General features: G+C 43.4%; 1 protein-coding gene across 1 annotated transcript in view; it reads right to left on the minus strand.

Annotated features, from left to right (window-relative positions):
* The window catches only part of LOC132823334 (dedicator of cytokinesis protein 2-like), a 717727-nt gene that overhangs the window by 95383 nt on the left and 606495 nt on the right, over window positions 1–15849 (minus strand). The window contains exons 37-40 of the mRNA XM_060837030.1: window positions 14077–14167; window positions 12607–12726; window positions 8789–8878; window positions 6414–6518 (exon numbers count right to left, since the gene is read on the minus strand). Of these exons, the coding sequence (XP_060693013.1) occupies window positions 6414–6518; window positions 8789–8878; window positions 12607–12726; window positions 14077–14167 (406 nt within the window). The remainder of the gene's footprint in view (window positions 1–6413; window positions 6519–8788; window positions 8879–12606; window positions 12727–14076; window positions 14168–15849) is intronic.

Below are 15849 nucleotides of genomic sequence, written 5' to 3' on the forward strand. Positions count from 1 at the left end.
CTGTGGAGAACACCATAAATATGACAGGTCTTACTCTGCTTGCCTGCTTTATTTTCAGTGTAGATGAACAGGAGGCTGGAAGAACACAGCAAGCCAGGCAGCATCAGGAGGTGGAGAAGTCAAATTCCAAGTTCCATTACAGTTTTTGGATGGTCACTCACAGTGAGGCCTAGCATGTTGTTGCGCCATATCCCACCAAATTTACCTCATTAATTACCTGTCTTGCCCCTGTGGCATTTTTGTTTTGTCCTTTATCTACCCCACTTTACCACACACTGTTTCCATAACAAATTGTTGCCCAGCCAAAAGGCTCAGCATTCCTTTTGCCTGCGCCATCTTTGAAAGGTCACTGTGCACCTGGACAAACATGAGCAACCCGGTGCTGGCCCTCACTGGCAATGATATGGCACAGCAGCCTCAAAGCCACCGTAGGCAGCTGTCATGGTTTTACACAAATGCCCTTCATAGAATCCTGGAAAGAGGCCATTTGGCCCATCAAGTCTGAAGAGCATCTCACCCAGACCCCAAAACCCAGCATTTACCATGGCTAACCCATCTAACTTGCACATCCCTGGTGCTATATTTAGCATAACCAATCCACCTAACCTGCAGTTCTTTGGACAGTGGCAGGAAACCGGATCACCCCAAGGAAACCCACACAGACATGGGGAAGATGTTCAAACTCCACACAAACGATTACCCAAGGCTAGAATTGAACTCAGCACCACGAACCGAAGTCTGTATAAATCATGGCCTTCAACATTCCTCTGTCTACTACATTATTCAAAAATTTCAATTGGCTTTGTGAGATACGGGTTACCCTCTATAAATCCTCATTGACTTTCTCTAATCAACTAAGAAGAAGGGCTAAGAGAGATATGGGCCAAATATTGGTAAGTGCACCCCATCAGGTGAAGCCCACTTGATGAAGGGACACTGCTCTGAAAGCTTGTGATTTCAAATAAAGTATAACCTGGTATCGTGTGACTTCTGACTTTGTCCACCCCTGACTGACACTGGAACCGCTACCTCATTTTAAAATGGTGGAGTTACGTTTGGAATTTTCCAACCTGAATTGAAAATTGACAAATCGACCAAATTTTGGAAGATTATAGTCTCATCTGTTTCCTAAACTATCCTGGGGTGGAAACTATCATTTTCGAAATTTGTTAGTCCTGAGTGTCTTTATTTTTTTCCAATGTTATTTTCTTCTTTATGTTAGCTTTAGAGAATTCAAAGCCTTGATTAATTTTGGTTTTCTTGAAGTAGTGGATGTATTATTTTCCTCCTTATCCATGATGACTGACACAAAATAACTATTCAACAAGTCTCTCTCTAAATTTCATTTTAAGATTACCAGTGTGTCGTTTTAAAAGTCATTCCCCTAAACATGTTCTTCTGATATAATTATATATGCTATTTGTTTTGCAAGTGTGGCACTGGGAAAGCACAGCAGATCAGGCAGCAGCCAAGGAGCAGGAGAGTTGATGTTTCAGGCAAAAGCCCTTCATCAAGATTCTACATGTTATTTGTGTTAATCATGATATTCCTTTCAGGTATCTCATCTTCCTATGCTATTCTTGATATGCAGCCATGTTCTCTGGATCTGCCCTGTTCTCTGCATTTCTGCACTCTTTACTTTCACATCTCTCTTGTGAATGACAGCTGTTTTGTAGGTTGGATAGAGCTCTTGCCCCAAGGAGGTATATAATGGCCTTGTGATAAGATTTTAAAGCTCCCACAGTTGTTCAATGGTTTTATTCAATAACAGTTTAATCAGTTTTTAATTTCTGTCTGATCCCTTTAAAATTACCTGTTCTAAAATTTGCTTTGGTTCAATTATAACAACTGCTTCACCTTTGCAAACTGAGGTCGAATTTGACTATAATAGCATCAACTTTTTTTTGCTTAAACATTTTCCTGCTGTTAAATTATTAACTTAGGTTTAGTCCGCTTATTGGCTCCAGAATGTATTGCTCCAGAAACTATGTTGATGGATTTGGGAAATTCATTACTGAACAGATGCAACTTGAGCTACCTCTGCACCTTCAAATTTATATGAAAATTAAAAACTCCTTTTGTAGCAGCGCTGTTTTTTGCTAGACAGTGCTCTAATCTCTGAATTAATGTAGTTTGCTACTACATTGTAGCTGTCAGGAGGCCTGTATAAAACTCCCACCTCAGTGTTAACTTCTTTCTTATTGCTTAATTCTAAACAGAAAGACTTTGTTGACTGGCTCCCTTACCTATATCCTCTCTTACTAATATTGTAACAGTGCTTTTAATCACTGAACATTCTCCACCTCCATTCACTCTGAACACCGTAAAACCCGGACTATTTAATTTCCTTTCAGAAATCAAAAGATTTTTTGATGGAATTCTATTGCAATATTTTACGTGGTTTAAAAAAGCATTCTCACTATGACCTGGTTTGCATTTTCTCCCTCTTACTGCATTTTTATGACATTAGAATGACTCATTAAACATTGAAAATCTTCTCAGATATCTTAAGCGTGAAATGTCTAGTGTTTATAAATGATGGCATGACAGCCCGTAATGTTAATTTTCACACTTAAACAAGGAAGTTGTGGTCTGATTTAGCTGTTTTCCTCAGATCCTGAATGTTTACACCAAAGTGTATTTTTCAGCGAATGAGGAGTGAGGTTTGCATCCCAAATTGACATTGGTGAAATGGGCACAATGTGGATTACAACTTTCCAGTATGCCTTCAGATGAAATTTCACCTTCTCCCTTAATTAATAACCAGGTCCACCAGTTTTTTAAACTCATGTGCCATGTGAAAATGTGGGGTAGCACAGTAACCGTCTCAGAGGCTATTCTGAACGAATATTGTTCTCTAAGAAACTCATTGATGTCTTCATCGCTATGAGATCTGAATTGGTTTTTGTAATTTCTCTTGCTTTCTGTCCCACTGGGTTAGACTTCAAAGTTGGCACACTGGCTCAGTGGTTGGCACTGCTGCCTCACAGCATCAGGGACCCAGGTTCAATTCCACCCCGAGGTTGTGTGGAGTTTGCATGTTCTCCCCATGTCTGTGTGGGTTTCCTCCTGGTGGTCTGACTTCCTCCCACAGTCCAAAGATGTGCAAAGTCCTGAAGAAGGGTTATACCCAAAGTGTTGACTTCTCCACTTTCTGATGCTGCCTGGTTTGCTGTGTTCTTCCAGCCTCCTGCCAGTCTACTTTGGCTGGGTGAGTTGCTTGTGTTAAATTACCCATAATTTCAAGAGATGTGTAGTTTATGTGGATCAGTCGTGGGAAATGCTGGGTGATAGAGTGGGTGGGGGTGGGGGAGGGTGCACCTGGGTGGGATGCTCTTTGGAGGGACGAATGGACCGTTTTCACACTGTAATAATTCACATAAGGTTCCTGAAAGCTCCATTTTTGTCTAGTTTCTTCCCATCTCCCTGCAGATCTTCATCAGCACTCCTCACTGACGAGAGCCAACTCCTGTCTCCGAACCTATGACCATATCCCCACCAATCTGCTGACACTTCAAATTCCATTCCTAGTCCCAGTGTCAGTTAACATCATTGACAGTCTTCTCTTCCTGTACTGAATCTGTGACCACTCCCGTCCTCAAAAATAAACTTGATTCCTGACTTTGCGAAATATTGCTCCATCTTTAACCTTCCTTTCCTCTCCTAATCCTTGAATGGGTCATAACTTCCCAAATCCATGCCCATTTTTCTCAGAACTTCATGTTGAATGCTTCCAATTAGACATCCCACTCCCAGCACATTAACAATGTGGCTGTTACTGGAAACACAAGTGAGTGAGAATACTGTAAAAAAAATCCTTACCATTTTTTCTGTAGCTTTTCAGACAAGCATCTAGTTGTCTGAACTTGTACTTCCCTGATTCTAATCTTACTAATTAAATTGTAGCCCATCAGGAAGGGTTTTTGCCCGAAACATTGTTTTTCGTGCTCCTTGGATGCTGCCTGACCTGCTGTGCTTTTCCAGCACCACTTTAATCTAAACTCTGACCTCCAGCATCTGCGGTCCTCATTTTCGCCTAGGCAATAGTTTATCTCCCTATTCCTGTACAAATAGGGTGGGAAGTCCCCCGGATTAATCCTTGGGCCTCTCCTATTTCTCAGCTATATGCAGCAATATTATCCAAAACCAGAGTTCCAAGGTCCACGTGTTTGAGCCATACAGCATAGAAACAGGCCCTTCTGCCTGCCAGGTCTATGCTGACCAACAAATACCAAACTACACTAATCCCATTTACCTGCATTTGGTCCATAGCCTACTATGCCCTGGCATTTTAAGTGCTAGTCCAGAATCTTGTGCAAGATTCCACTCCACCACCCTCTCCAACAGTGAGTTCCACATCTCCTCTACTGTGTCAATGAAAAAAAATTTCCTCAGATCCCAATAAACCACTCACACTTCACCTTAAATGTATGCCCTCTGGTCTTAGACATGTCTGTTATGGAGCAAAGATTCTCACAATCTACCCTGTCTATTCCTCTCATAATTTTTCACATCTCAATCAAAATCCCCCTTCAGCCACCTCTCCTCCAGAGAAAACAAACCCAGCCAAGCTGATCTAACCCCATAACTGAAGCTTTCCATACTAGACAACATCTTGACGTAACCCCTCTGAATCCTCTCCAGTGCAACCATGTCCTTCCTATAGCGTGGTGACCAGAAATGTACGCAATATTCCATCTGTGGTCCAATCGGTATTTTATAAAGTTGCAACAAGACTTCCTCGCTCCTGGATTCTACGCCCCAGTTAATGAGACCATGAGCAAACCTATCACTTGAACACCAGGACACAATTCAGACCATATCATTAGCATGGCTGTCACGATCACCTACTTCCACCTCTGTAACATTGACCAACTCCTCTCCCACTTTGGATATCTGAGGTTGAAACTCTCATCGCTGTCATCCTTTTCTTGAAATTTGATTAATCCAACTCAGTCATAGAGTCATAGAGATGTACAGCACGGAAACAGACCCTTCGGTCCAACTCGTCCATGCCAACCAGGTATCCCAACCCAATCAAGTCCCACCCTCCAAACCTTTCCTATTCATATACCCATCCAAGTCTTGGCCACCTCCCGCATTCTCTTAGCTTAAAAATGTGTTGCTGGAAAAGCACGGCAGGTCAGGCAGCACCAAAGGAGCAGGAGAATCGATGTTTCAGGCATAAGACCTTCTTCAGGAATCACCTCCCACATTCTCCCCTCCGCAAATGTGAGCTTGCCAAAATGAGCGGCACAGTGGTTAGCACTGCTGCCTCACAGCGGCAGAAACCCGGGTTCAATTCCTGCCTCAGGCGACTGTCTGTGTGGAGTTTGCACATTCTCCCTGTGTCTGTGTGCGTTTCCTCCGGGTGCTCCGGTTTCCTCCCAGAGTCCAAAAATATGCAGGTTAGGTAAATTGGCCATGCTAAATTGCCCGTAGTTTTAGGTGAAGGGGTAAATGTAGGGGAATGGGTCTGGGTGGGCTGCTCTTCGGTGGGTCGGTGTGAACTTGTTAGGCCGAAAGGCCTGTTTCCACACTGTCAGCAATCGACAAAACCATTGCCTTTCCCATGTCCCACTGTCTTCACCATCACTCTGTATTTGTTGAATAAGACTGGCTCCAAGATGAATGATAACACAAACTTAAAATTATTATTCTTCATTCCAAGTTTGGCTGTGCCTTCAGCTTTTCCTTCCTAGGTAATCTCCTGCAGCCTTCTAAGCGTCCAACATTTCTAACCTGACCTCGTGCACATCCCCAGTTTTATTTGCTGTGCCATGGGAGCCCATGCCTTTAGCTGCTTTGACTCTCAGCTCCGGAACTCTCGCTGATCTCCTCTGCTGAGACATCCTTAAATCCTATCTTTTGGGCTGAGCTTTTGTTCCTCCACATCTCCTTATCTGGGTCGGCAGATTGCATTTTCCGCACTGGATGAACTATTTCCGGCGATACGCAGGAATGCAGAGTTAAGGTTAAAATCAGGTCAGCCACAATCTGATCAAATGGCAGTGCAGGACTGAGTGGCTTACTCTTGGTCCTTGTTCATATTTTTTGTCCCAACTCCTGTGAGATGTCAAAGGCGTCCTTTAAGTACAAAATATTGTTGCAGTAGCTGAAAATGTGTTGCTGGTTAAAGCACAGCAGGTCAGGCAGCATCCAAGGAACAGGAAATTCGACGTTTCAGGCCAGAGCCCTTCATCAGGAACTATTGTTGCAGTACCCTGTCAAATTCCTTCATAATTTTAAACACCTGGATCAGATCGCCCCTGTAATCTGTTAACCACCAGAAAATTACATACCAGCTTTATGCAACCTTCTGTCATAATTTAATAGCCTAAACCCTGGCCCCACTCTGATCCATCTGTACTGCACTCCCTCTGAGGTTAAAGATTCAAATGGAAATGACTCACTCGGAGAAACAGGGGAAAGCCACGACCATAGTACCCGACAGCGAAATAATCCGGGGTCGGCCGTAGGATTTTCATGATGTTTTCATAGAAAGTGGCTTGCTGTTTCTGCAAGGAGACAAATAAGTGCAGTGTTATCTCCAGAACCATCACACCATAAGTAGAAGCTATAAAGATCATGCTACAAAACTAGCAATCAACTTTGGTGAACATTATGCAAATACTCCAAGATGATTTAATGTTGGAGTGCTTTAAGATGATTCACTGCTCACACCATTCCAACATCCTTTCGCTTAGGTTTGCATTATTGTATATTAATGAGAGCAAGAGCCTCCAGCGTCTTGTCTCTAATCCAAGTCAGCGCATACCACAGCTTAAGAGGTAAGCTGTATACTGCATTATATTAAACAAAGCTTGTCTCAGAGAGACAAAAGTTGAATAGATTACAAGGTGGGTGAACACCTAACAATGCAGGATAAATGCTTTTCAAAGTCTGAGGCAAATGTAGCTTAGGGTAGCATAGCAGTACAAGGAAGGAACCTATTCTTTCTATTAGTCAGATTAATATCTCATGGGCTTGCAGACGCCCACAGTCACACTGACAGCCAGGAGGATGAGTACTTCAGGTCGACAAAACAAGGTTATATTATTTGCATGTCATCTTGTGATTTAATATAACACTGTAGAACAGTTATATAAAGTTTAATACTGCTATTAATCAATGTAATAAACCATGTCATTAGAGAAACCACTCGTGTAGAATCATAAACGGAGTCATTGCCTCCGAACTCACAAACCTTTGCTGCAAAGGTAATCATCAAAAATCTGTTAAATTGATACCATTTGACAGAACAAAACCTACAATCTGGAGGATCCCCTTTGGGCCCATGCGCCTGAAGTCATCATTTTACCAAATCATGGAATCCCTACAGTGTGGAATGAGGCCATTCAGTCCACCAAGTCTGTACTGAACCTCAAAATGCATCCCAACCAGAACCAGCCCCACACCTTATCCTTGTAACTCTGGTATTTACCATGGTTAACCCACCTAATCTGCTTATCCCGAGACAGTGTGGGGCAATTTAGCATGGCCAATCCACCTAACCTGCACATCTTTGGATTGTGGGAGGAAACTGGAGGAGAATGTGAGGACTACAGATGCTGGAGATCAGAGCTGAAAATGTGTTGCTGGAAAAGCGCAACAGGTCAGGCAGCATCCAAGGAGCAGGAGAGTCGACGTTTCAGGAAGAAGGGCTTATGCCCGAACCGTCGATTTTCCTGCTCCTTGGATGCTGGAGGAAACCCACACAGACACAGGGCAAATGTGCAAACTCCACACAGACCGTTGCCCAAGGCCGGAATCGAACCCAGGTCCCTGGCGCTGAGAGGCGGCAGTGCTAGCCACTGAGCCACCATGCCACCCAAAGGCAATACACACCCAAAGATCACCCCAATTTAACAAGGACAAATTCAGAGTGAGCTTGAATGAGCATCGAGCAGTAGCTTCTATTTCATGTTAATTTATTCTCTGGATATGGGCATCACTGACTGGTTCACGTTAACTGTACTTCAGAAGATCCTGAGCCACTTTTGTCCAAAACCACTGTCAACCCTGAGCCTATTAATAACTCCCACAATCCTGTTTGACAGTGATTTCTGGGATTTTTCACCCAGGGGCAATGAAGTAACAGTCCAAGGCAGCATGGAGTGTGCAACTTGGATTGGAACTCTGAGCTAAGGGTGCTCGCATCTGCCTGCTGCTTTAGTCTACCTTGACAGTGGGGTTCTCGAGAATGGGATGGAGCCAATGGAAAGTGGCTGTACTGCGTCCTTTGCGAATCCATTGAGAAATGATCAAAAATCAAACCATCTGGCAACATTTAAAAATACATGATTTGGAGATGCCGGTGTTGGACTGGGGTGTACACAGTTCAAAATCACATAACACCAGGTTATAGTCCAACAGGTTTAATTGGAAGCACACTAGCTTTCGGAGCGACGCCCACAATCACCTGATGAAGGAGCGTCGCTCCGAAAGCTAGTGTGCTTCCAATTAAACCTGTTGGACTATAACCTGGTGTTGTGTGATTTTTAACTTTAATGTGAATTAGAAGACGAGGTGAGAAAACATATCGGGTGGCAGTCCTCGGGGTGTCTGCAACCCAGGTTTGAGGAGAGGACAGCCCGCGTTCTGAAGTTTATTAACAATCCCACTCCCCGATCCCAGGTCAGGCTAAGAACAGCCTCCGTCTCTCTCAGGGGTCCAATTGTGAAACACCGAGTCTTGAATCTTTTCAAGCTGTTCCTTGGAATGGGCTAATTGACCAACTGGCCCCTTCAGGGCTCTCCATCAGGGCAGGCTGCACGTGGGTACTTACCAGGTTTTCGCTCAGAAGTTCATAGTCAAAGATTTCCTTCTCAAATTGATCAGCCAGCTCCTTGCAGAGATTCAGGGCTTCCTCCCACATCTGAAAGAGAGGCACCATCCATCAGCGTAGACCCAGAGAATCCCTACACTGCAGACAGAGGCCATTCGGCCCATCAAATCATTGCGCCAGTTGGAAATATGATGTTTTACAGGGGGTGAGTTGCTGGTGATGAGTGCAAGAAGTAATGACTCTTTTCATGCTCTGTCTCTCTCTCTCTCTCTCTGTACTGTATCCCTTCCCTTCCAATATTTTGACCCGGGAAAGGCAATTATGAGGCAATCAGGCAAGACTTAGGATGCATAGGATGGGGAAGTAAACTGCAGGGGATGTGCACAACTGAAGTGTATAGCCTGTTCAAGAAACAACGACTGCGTGTCCTGGATAAATATGTACCTGTCAGACGGAGAGGAGCTGGTTGAGCAAGGCAACTGTGGTTTACTAAAAAAGTTGAAGCTCTAGTCAAGAGGAAGAAGGAGGCTAATGTAAAGATAAAACATGAGGCTTTAGGGCACTTGAGAAATACAAGTTAGCCAGGAGGACCAAAACAAAGAATTAAGAAGAGCCAGGAGGGGACATGAGAAGTCATTGGCAGATAGGATCAAGGAAAACCCTAAAGCTTTCTATGGGTATGTCAGGAATAAAAAAATAACTAAAGTAAGATTAGAGCCAGTCTAGGACAGTAGTGCGAAGTTGTGCGTGGAGTCTAAAGAGATAGCAGAGGGGCGAAATGAATATTTTTCATCAGTATTCACATGGGAAAAAGGCAATGTTATTGGGGAGAATGGCTTTTAGACTAGACAGGATTGAGGTTCATAAGGAGGAGGCGTTAGCAATTCTGGAAAGTGTGAAAATAGATAAGTCCCCTGGGCCGGATCGAATTTATCTTAGGATTCTCTGGGAAGCTAAAAAGGAGATTACAGAGCCTTTAGCTTTGATCATTATGTCATCATTGTCCACAGGAATAGTGCCGGAAGGATATTGTTTCTTTATTCAAGAAGGGGAATAGAGACAACCCTGATAATTATAGACCAGTGAGCCTTATTTCAGTTATGGGTAAAGTGTTGGAAAGGATTACAAGAGATAGGATTTATAATCATCTAGAAAGTTGATTAGGGATAGTCAACACAGTTTTGTGAAGGGTAGATCTTGTCACACAAACCTTATTGAGTTCTTTACGAAGGTCACCAAACAGGTGGACGATGGTAAATGTAGTGTATATGGATTTCAGTGATGTGTTTGATAAGATTCTCTATGATAGGCTATTGCCGAAAATACAGAGGCATGGGATTGAGGGTGATTTAGCAGCTGGATCAGGAACTGGCTGGCTGTCAGGGTGGTGGTTGATGGGAAATGTTCATCCTGGAGTTCAGTTATGAGTGGTGTACCGCAAGGATCTGTTTTGGGGTCACTGCTTTTTGTCACTTTTATAAATTACTAGGAAGAGGACGTAGAAGGATGGGTTAGTAAATTTATGGGTAATGCAGAAGACTGTTGCAGGTTACAGAGGGACACAGATAAGCTGCAGAGTTGGGTTGAGAGGTGGCAAATGGAGTTTAACACAGAAAAGTGTGAGGTGATTCACTTTGGAAGGAGTAACAGGAAAACAGAGTACTGGACTAATGGTAAGATTCTTGCTAAGTGGTAGTGTGGATGAACAGAGAGATCTCAGTGTCCATGTGCATAGATCCTTGAAAGTTGCCACCCAGGTTGATAAGTTTAAGAAGGCATACGGTGTGTTAGCTTTTATTGGCAGAGAGATTGAGTTTAGGAGCCATGAGGTCACGTTGCTGGTGTTCAAAATTCTAGTGCAGCACACTAGGAGAATTGCATACAGTTTTGGTCACTGCATTATAGGATGGATGTGGAAGCATTGGAAAGGGTTCAGAGGAGATTTACTAGGATGTCGCCTGGTAAGGAGTGAGGGTCTTATGAGGAAAGGCTGAGGGACTTGAGGCTGTTTTCGTTAAAGAGAAGTTTGAGAAGTGACTTAATAGAGACATATAAGATGATCGCAGGACGAGATAGGTGGACAGTGAGAGACTTTTTCCTCAGATGGCAATGGCTAGCATGGGGGGGTCATAGCTTTAATTTGAGGGGTGATAGGCTAGATGTCAAAGGTATGTTCTTTACTCAGAGAGTAGTAAGAGTGCAGAATTCCCTGCCTGCAACAGTAATGAACTCACTCACACTAAGGGTATTTGAATGGTCATTGGATAAACATATGGATCATAATGGAGGTTAGATGGGCTTCAGATTGGTTTCGCAGGTTGGCACAACATCAATGGTTGAAGGGCCTGTACTGCGCTGTAATGCTCGATGTTCTATGCTCTATGATATCCAATTCAAACAAAGCCTTCCTTGACTATCTAATTTGGAATGATTATGAAGAGCAGCATTTTTACTGTGAACCTCACAACATCTTGGACATGTTTCATTCACCTTTTCACTCTAAGAAGGTTGTGCCATGCTATTCTGTCAGGAACAGTGTGCTGGCAACAGTGGGGGCTTGTGGCTCTTGGTCGTGCTTGGGACAGATAGTTTGGGATAGTGTGATGTTGAAGAGATAGCAGCTGCAATCAGGTGGAGAGCTAGGCAGTGCTGAGTGTTCAGGATATTTTTAGGGAGAGCAGGGGAGAGTTTTAGGAGGGAACGGGTTTCTCCCAAGTCTTAAGAAGGAACCATTGGCTCCAATCTCTTGGGGTTCCCCACTCTTCCAACCCACTGCCCCAAACTCATTGAGTCATTCAGTACTGAAACAAACCCTTCGGTCCAACCAGTCCATGCCGTCCATTATCCCAAACTAAATTACAGTCGGTTCTGCTATAATACGTGTTTCATTGACACAAATTGTCTATAAGATGATTGAAGAATTTAGACCGTTATTTATAGAACATGAACTTTCCTTACCTGTGTTGGCTATAATGTGATTCCAACTCTACTGGTTTAAACAGCGCTACTGTTAAATGATTTTCTTATGACATGGGAACGCACGGGGACTGTCGCAATAGACTGTCGTCCCAGTTGCCCGCGCTTGACCCCTCACCTCCTTAGTCTTGAAATCCCTCACCAATCTCTAAAATGTCAGCACACAATCCAGGCTGAAACTTCAGTGTGGTGATAAGGAAGTGTCGCACTGTGTGATTGAGGTACCATCTTACAGATAAGACATTAAACAGAGGCCCTCAGTGGTTTTAACCAAGTTCCATGACATTACTCAAAGTAGATTGAGGGAGTTCTTCCCTGTTCCCTGGATAACATCTCTCCCGCAACCAGTTACACAAAAATACAAATCAGCTCATCATCTTTTTAGGGTGCGAGCATGCTTTGTGAAAGCTGATTGATGCATTGCCTACATTCTAACAGTGATTAAGCTTCAAAAATACTCCACTCTCTGTAAGATTTATTGGGCTGTTGTGAGAATGTGAAAGGTGCTATGCAAATACAAGTCCTCTCTTTCTTTATTACCTCGAATAAAATCTGATTTATAGCACGTAATATTTGGCCTATTAATGGTATTTGTCTATCCAGTACAGTGCAAGGCACTTCCCGCTTTATTTCAGTGAACTTATCACCACAAGCAAGGGATCATTGCTCGCTGGATCATGTTTGTGGTATCATGCGCTTTACACACATGGTCAGGCTCAGCAGGGACAGCATTCTCTGCACTTAGCACGACAAGAACTATCTATTGAGAGGACAAATTAGATTCGCCCAAGCTGGTTGGCACGTGTTGGGTCCAGGCTGAATCTCATTCATTTGGCACTTACCTTCCCCTTGTCAAAGTAATCAATAATGGTTTTGTACAGGTTTTCTTTCAGCTGCCGCTGTGTTTGGGAATCATGAAAGTCTCTTGGCATAACATGCGAGGTACATTGTTCATCAGACCACTGAAGTAGAAAATGAAAACTGGGTCAGTCCATGGATGTATAATGGGGTTACACTCCCCTGAAAGAGGCTAATGGAATGTTAGCTATTATGTTCAATGTTCTAAGGTTATCACTTTGCTGCGCTCAATTTGACACTGCCTGGGAAAACTGTGTTCAGTTCAGTTCACCACACTTCAGGAAGGATGCTGCTCCTACAGTAAAGGTTAATCAGAATGAAGCCAGGTCCTGAAAGGAAAGTGACATTCCCATTTCTTCGCTGCTTTCCTTCAATATTCTTGGATTCCCCACAGCAGAACAAAGAGACACTCAAGAATATTCTACCTATTTAACATTCTCCCTCTCCTTCCTTTGCATAATTCTACAGTACATCTCCCCACGCCTGACACATTGGTGAATGAATAGTAAGCAATTGGTTATGGTAGCTCTCATAGCTGGTGGAATGGCAAGTATACATTATTACAAAATCCCCCAGCCTTAACACCTTCTTCAGGGAAACAGTTCCAGATTTCCGCTTCCCATTGCATGAGTTAGTGCGACCCAATTCAACTTTTATGGACGTGCCCCTTTGGTTCAGGTCATCCCTACCACAAGAAAAACAGCACCTCTTTACCTATCTTGTCCTCTGCTTTCACTATGATAAATAACTAAATTAGAATCACTTTTTGCTTGACTTTATTTCTGAGCGTACAGACCTTAGTTTATGCCCTGATTGACCCTTTTTGGTCCTAGCTTCATTCTGCTGACCCTTCACTGGACCCATTCCAAAAGGCATTGCAGAGTTTCTCCAGGTGCAGGCTAACCAGCTACAGCAGAACTACAACATAACTGCCACCCCACTTTCTTCATCAACCTCCTTCTCAAGAACTCTCCTTCTTTATGGTCATTTAAGCGGGCATTGGATAGGCATTTGGAAGTTATTGGGCTAGTATAGGTTAGGTAGGATTCGGTCGGCGCAACATCGAGGGCCGAAGGGCCTGTACTGCGCTGTATCCTTCTATGTTCTATGTTCTATGTAACCTTGGCATTCCGGCTGACTTTCCATTAGCCTTTTTTTTCCCCAGTTTTCCTACTGGTCCACTAACTTTTAGAGAAGTCTTTGCTTGGATCACCTCATTCTCTCTGCTCATTTGTAAATCCCAGCTCCAGAACATTTTGGAAATGTTCTGCGCTCCCTTAAATCCAGAGCGGATGACCTCACGTCTATTCCAACACATCAAACTCAGCTGCCACGGTCTCTCCACGATGATTCATCAGATGGGAGCTTTCGGACGTAACTAGTTAAACCATTGGCTCCTTTCCCACCCCTGCACTCAGCACTGTGCGTTTTTTTTTACGTTAAAAGTTCCTAACCTTCAGCAGCTTAGCATGCAGGAGGAGTGTGTAGGCAGCCTCTGTGTAGTTTTCACAGTCCAGGTGCAGATCCCGAAGCTTATACAGATATCTGCAGAGCACAAACAGAAGTGAGAAACACTGAAGATTACTGCTGTTGTCCTGTAATTACTGAGCTGTAATTAACTCCAGGGAAAAAAATTAAATTACATGATTTTAGATAGTTGCAGTGATAGGTATTGTCAAAATAACATTTGTTAGTGTACATAATTGTTCCCAAGGGATGTAATATGAGGATAATGTTTGGTAACAAGGCTTTGTAGAGCAATCCACTAAAAACTGGAAATTACCGTCAACGACGCTATTGTGTGAAAGCATTATGTACTCACATCAAGACCCCCATTCTTTCCATTTATTTTAAATAGCTTATTGCCTCCATTACAATGGCAGAGGGAGGGGTTTAATCTGAATGCACTGTGTTTTGCAGATAACATCACTGTGTCATTTGCTGTAAATGTATTTGTTTATTCTGGCACTCCAGTGTGCTCTGAGCTCACATTTCTACAGCCAGTTCCTTTCCCCTATCCACACTCCAGGCTTGCCATCTCTCGCCTTCATTCTGTGTCTCCTCTAATTAATACCCATGTCTAGCTCAGCCCAATTCCTCTGCATCTCTCCCTCTCCTTTACTCAGCACCATCATTTCTCAGCTTCTTTCTGGAATTGCAAGGCCAGAGATGAGGTTTCAGAAGTGAAGAAGGCGTTTGGTATGCTTTCCTTTATTGGTCAGAGTACCGAGTACAGGAGTTGGGAGGTCATATTGCAGCTGTACAGGACATTTGTTAGGCTACTGTTGGAATATTGTGTGTAATTCTGGTCTCCTTCCGATCGGAAAGATGTTGTGAAACTTGAAAGGGTTCAGAAAAGATTTTATAAGGATGTTGCCAGGGTTGGAGGATTTAAGCTATAAGGAGACGCTGTACAGGCTGGGGCTGTTTTCTCTGGAGCATCGGAGGCTGAGGGGTGACCTTATAGAGGTTTACAAAATTATGAGGGGCATGGATAGGATAAAAAGATAAAGTCTTTTCCCTGGGACTGGGGAGTCCAGAACTAGAGAGCATAGGTTTAGGGTGAGAGGGGAAAGATATAAAAGAGACTTAAGGGGCAATTTTTCACACAAAGAGTGATATGTGTATGGAATGAGCTGCCAGAGCTGGTACAATTGCAAAATTTAAAAGGCACTGGGATGGGTATATGAATAGGAAGGGTTTGGAGGGATATGAGCCGGGTGCTGGCAGGTGGGATGAGATTGGATTGGGATATCTGGTTGGCATGGGCTGAAGGGTCTACTTCCATGCTGTACATCTCTATGAGTCTATGACTCTAAGGAGGGCAGGGACAATGCTGTCAGGTCTGGGAGGGAGCTGGAAGAGAAGTGAGTCTGCAGATAGGAGAAAGGAGTAGCAAAGTGGGAACAGGGACCTCAAAGGAAGGAGAAGAATGGCAAAGGGAAAGCAGCCATTTTGAACTTTCAACAAAGGAATTGTGTACTGTAATACCATTGCAGTAAAGGATGACTTAATAGTGAACAGTTTGATTTCATAAAAATTTACGATTTGGAGGAGCCGGTGTTGGACTGGGGTGGACAAAGTTAAAACTCACACAACATCAGGTTATAGTCCAACAGGTTTATTTGGAAGCACTAGCTTTTGAAGTGCTGCTCCTTTATCAGGTGATTGTCCATAAAAAATTACATTTGTCTGTGACCACATCTCACATACAGTGGATCACTTGA

This window comes from Hemiscyllium ocellatum, chromosome 16 (genome assembly GCF_020745735.1).
Source record: "Hemiscyllium ocellatum isolate sHemOce1 chromosome 16, sHemOce1.pat.X.cur, whole genome shotgun sequence".
NCBI lineage: Eukaryota > Metazoa > Chordata > Chondrichthyes > Orectolobiformes > Hemiscylliidae > Hemiscyllium > Hemiscyllium ocellatum.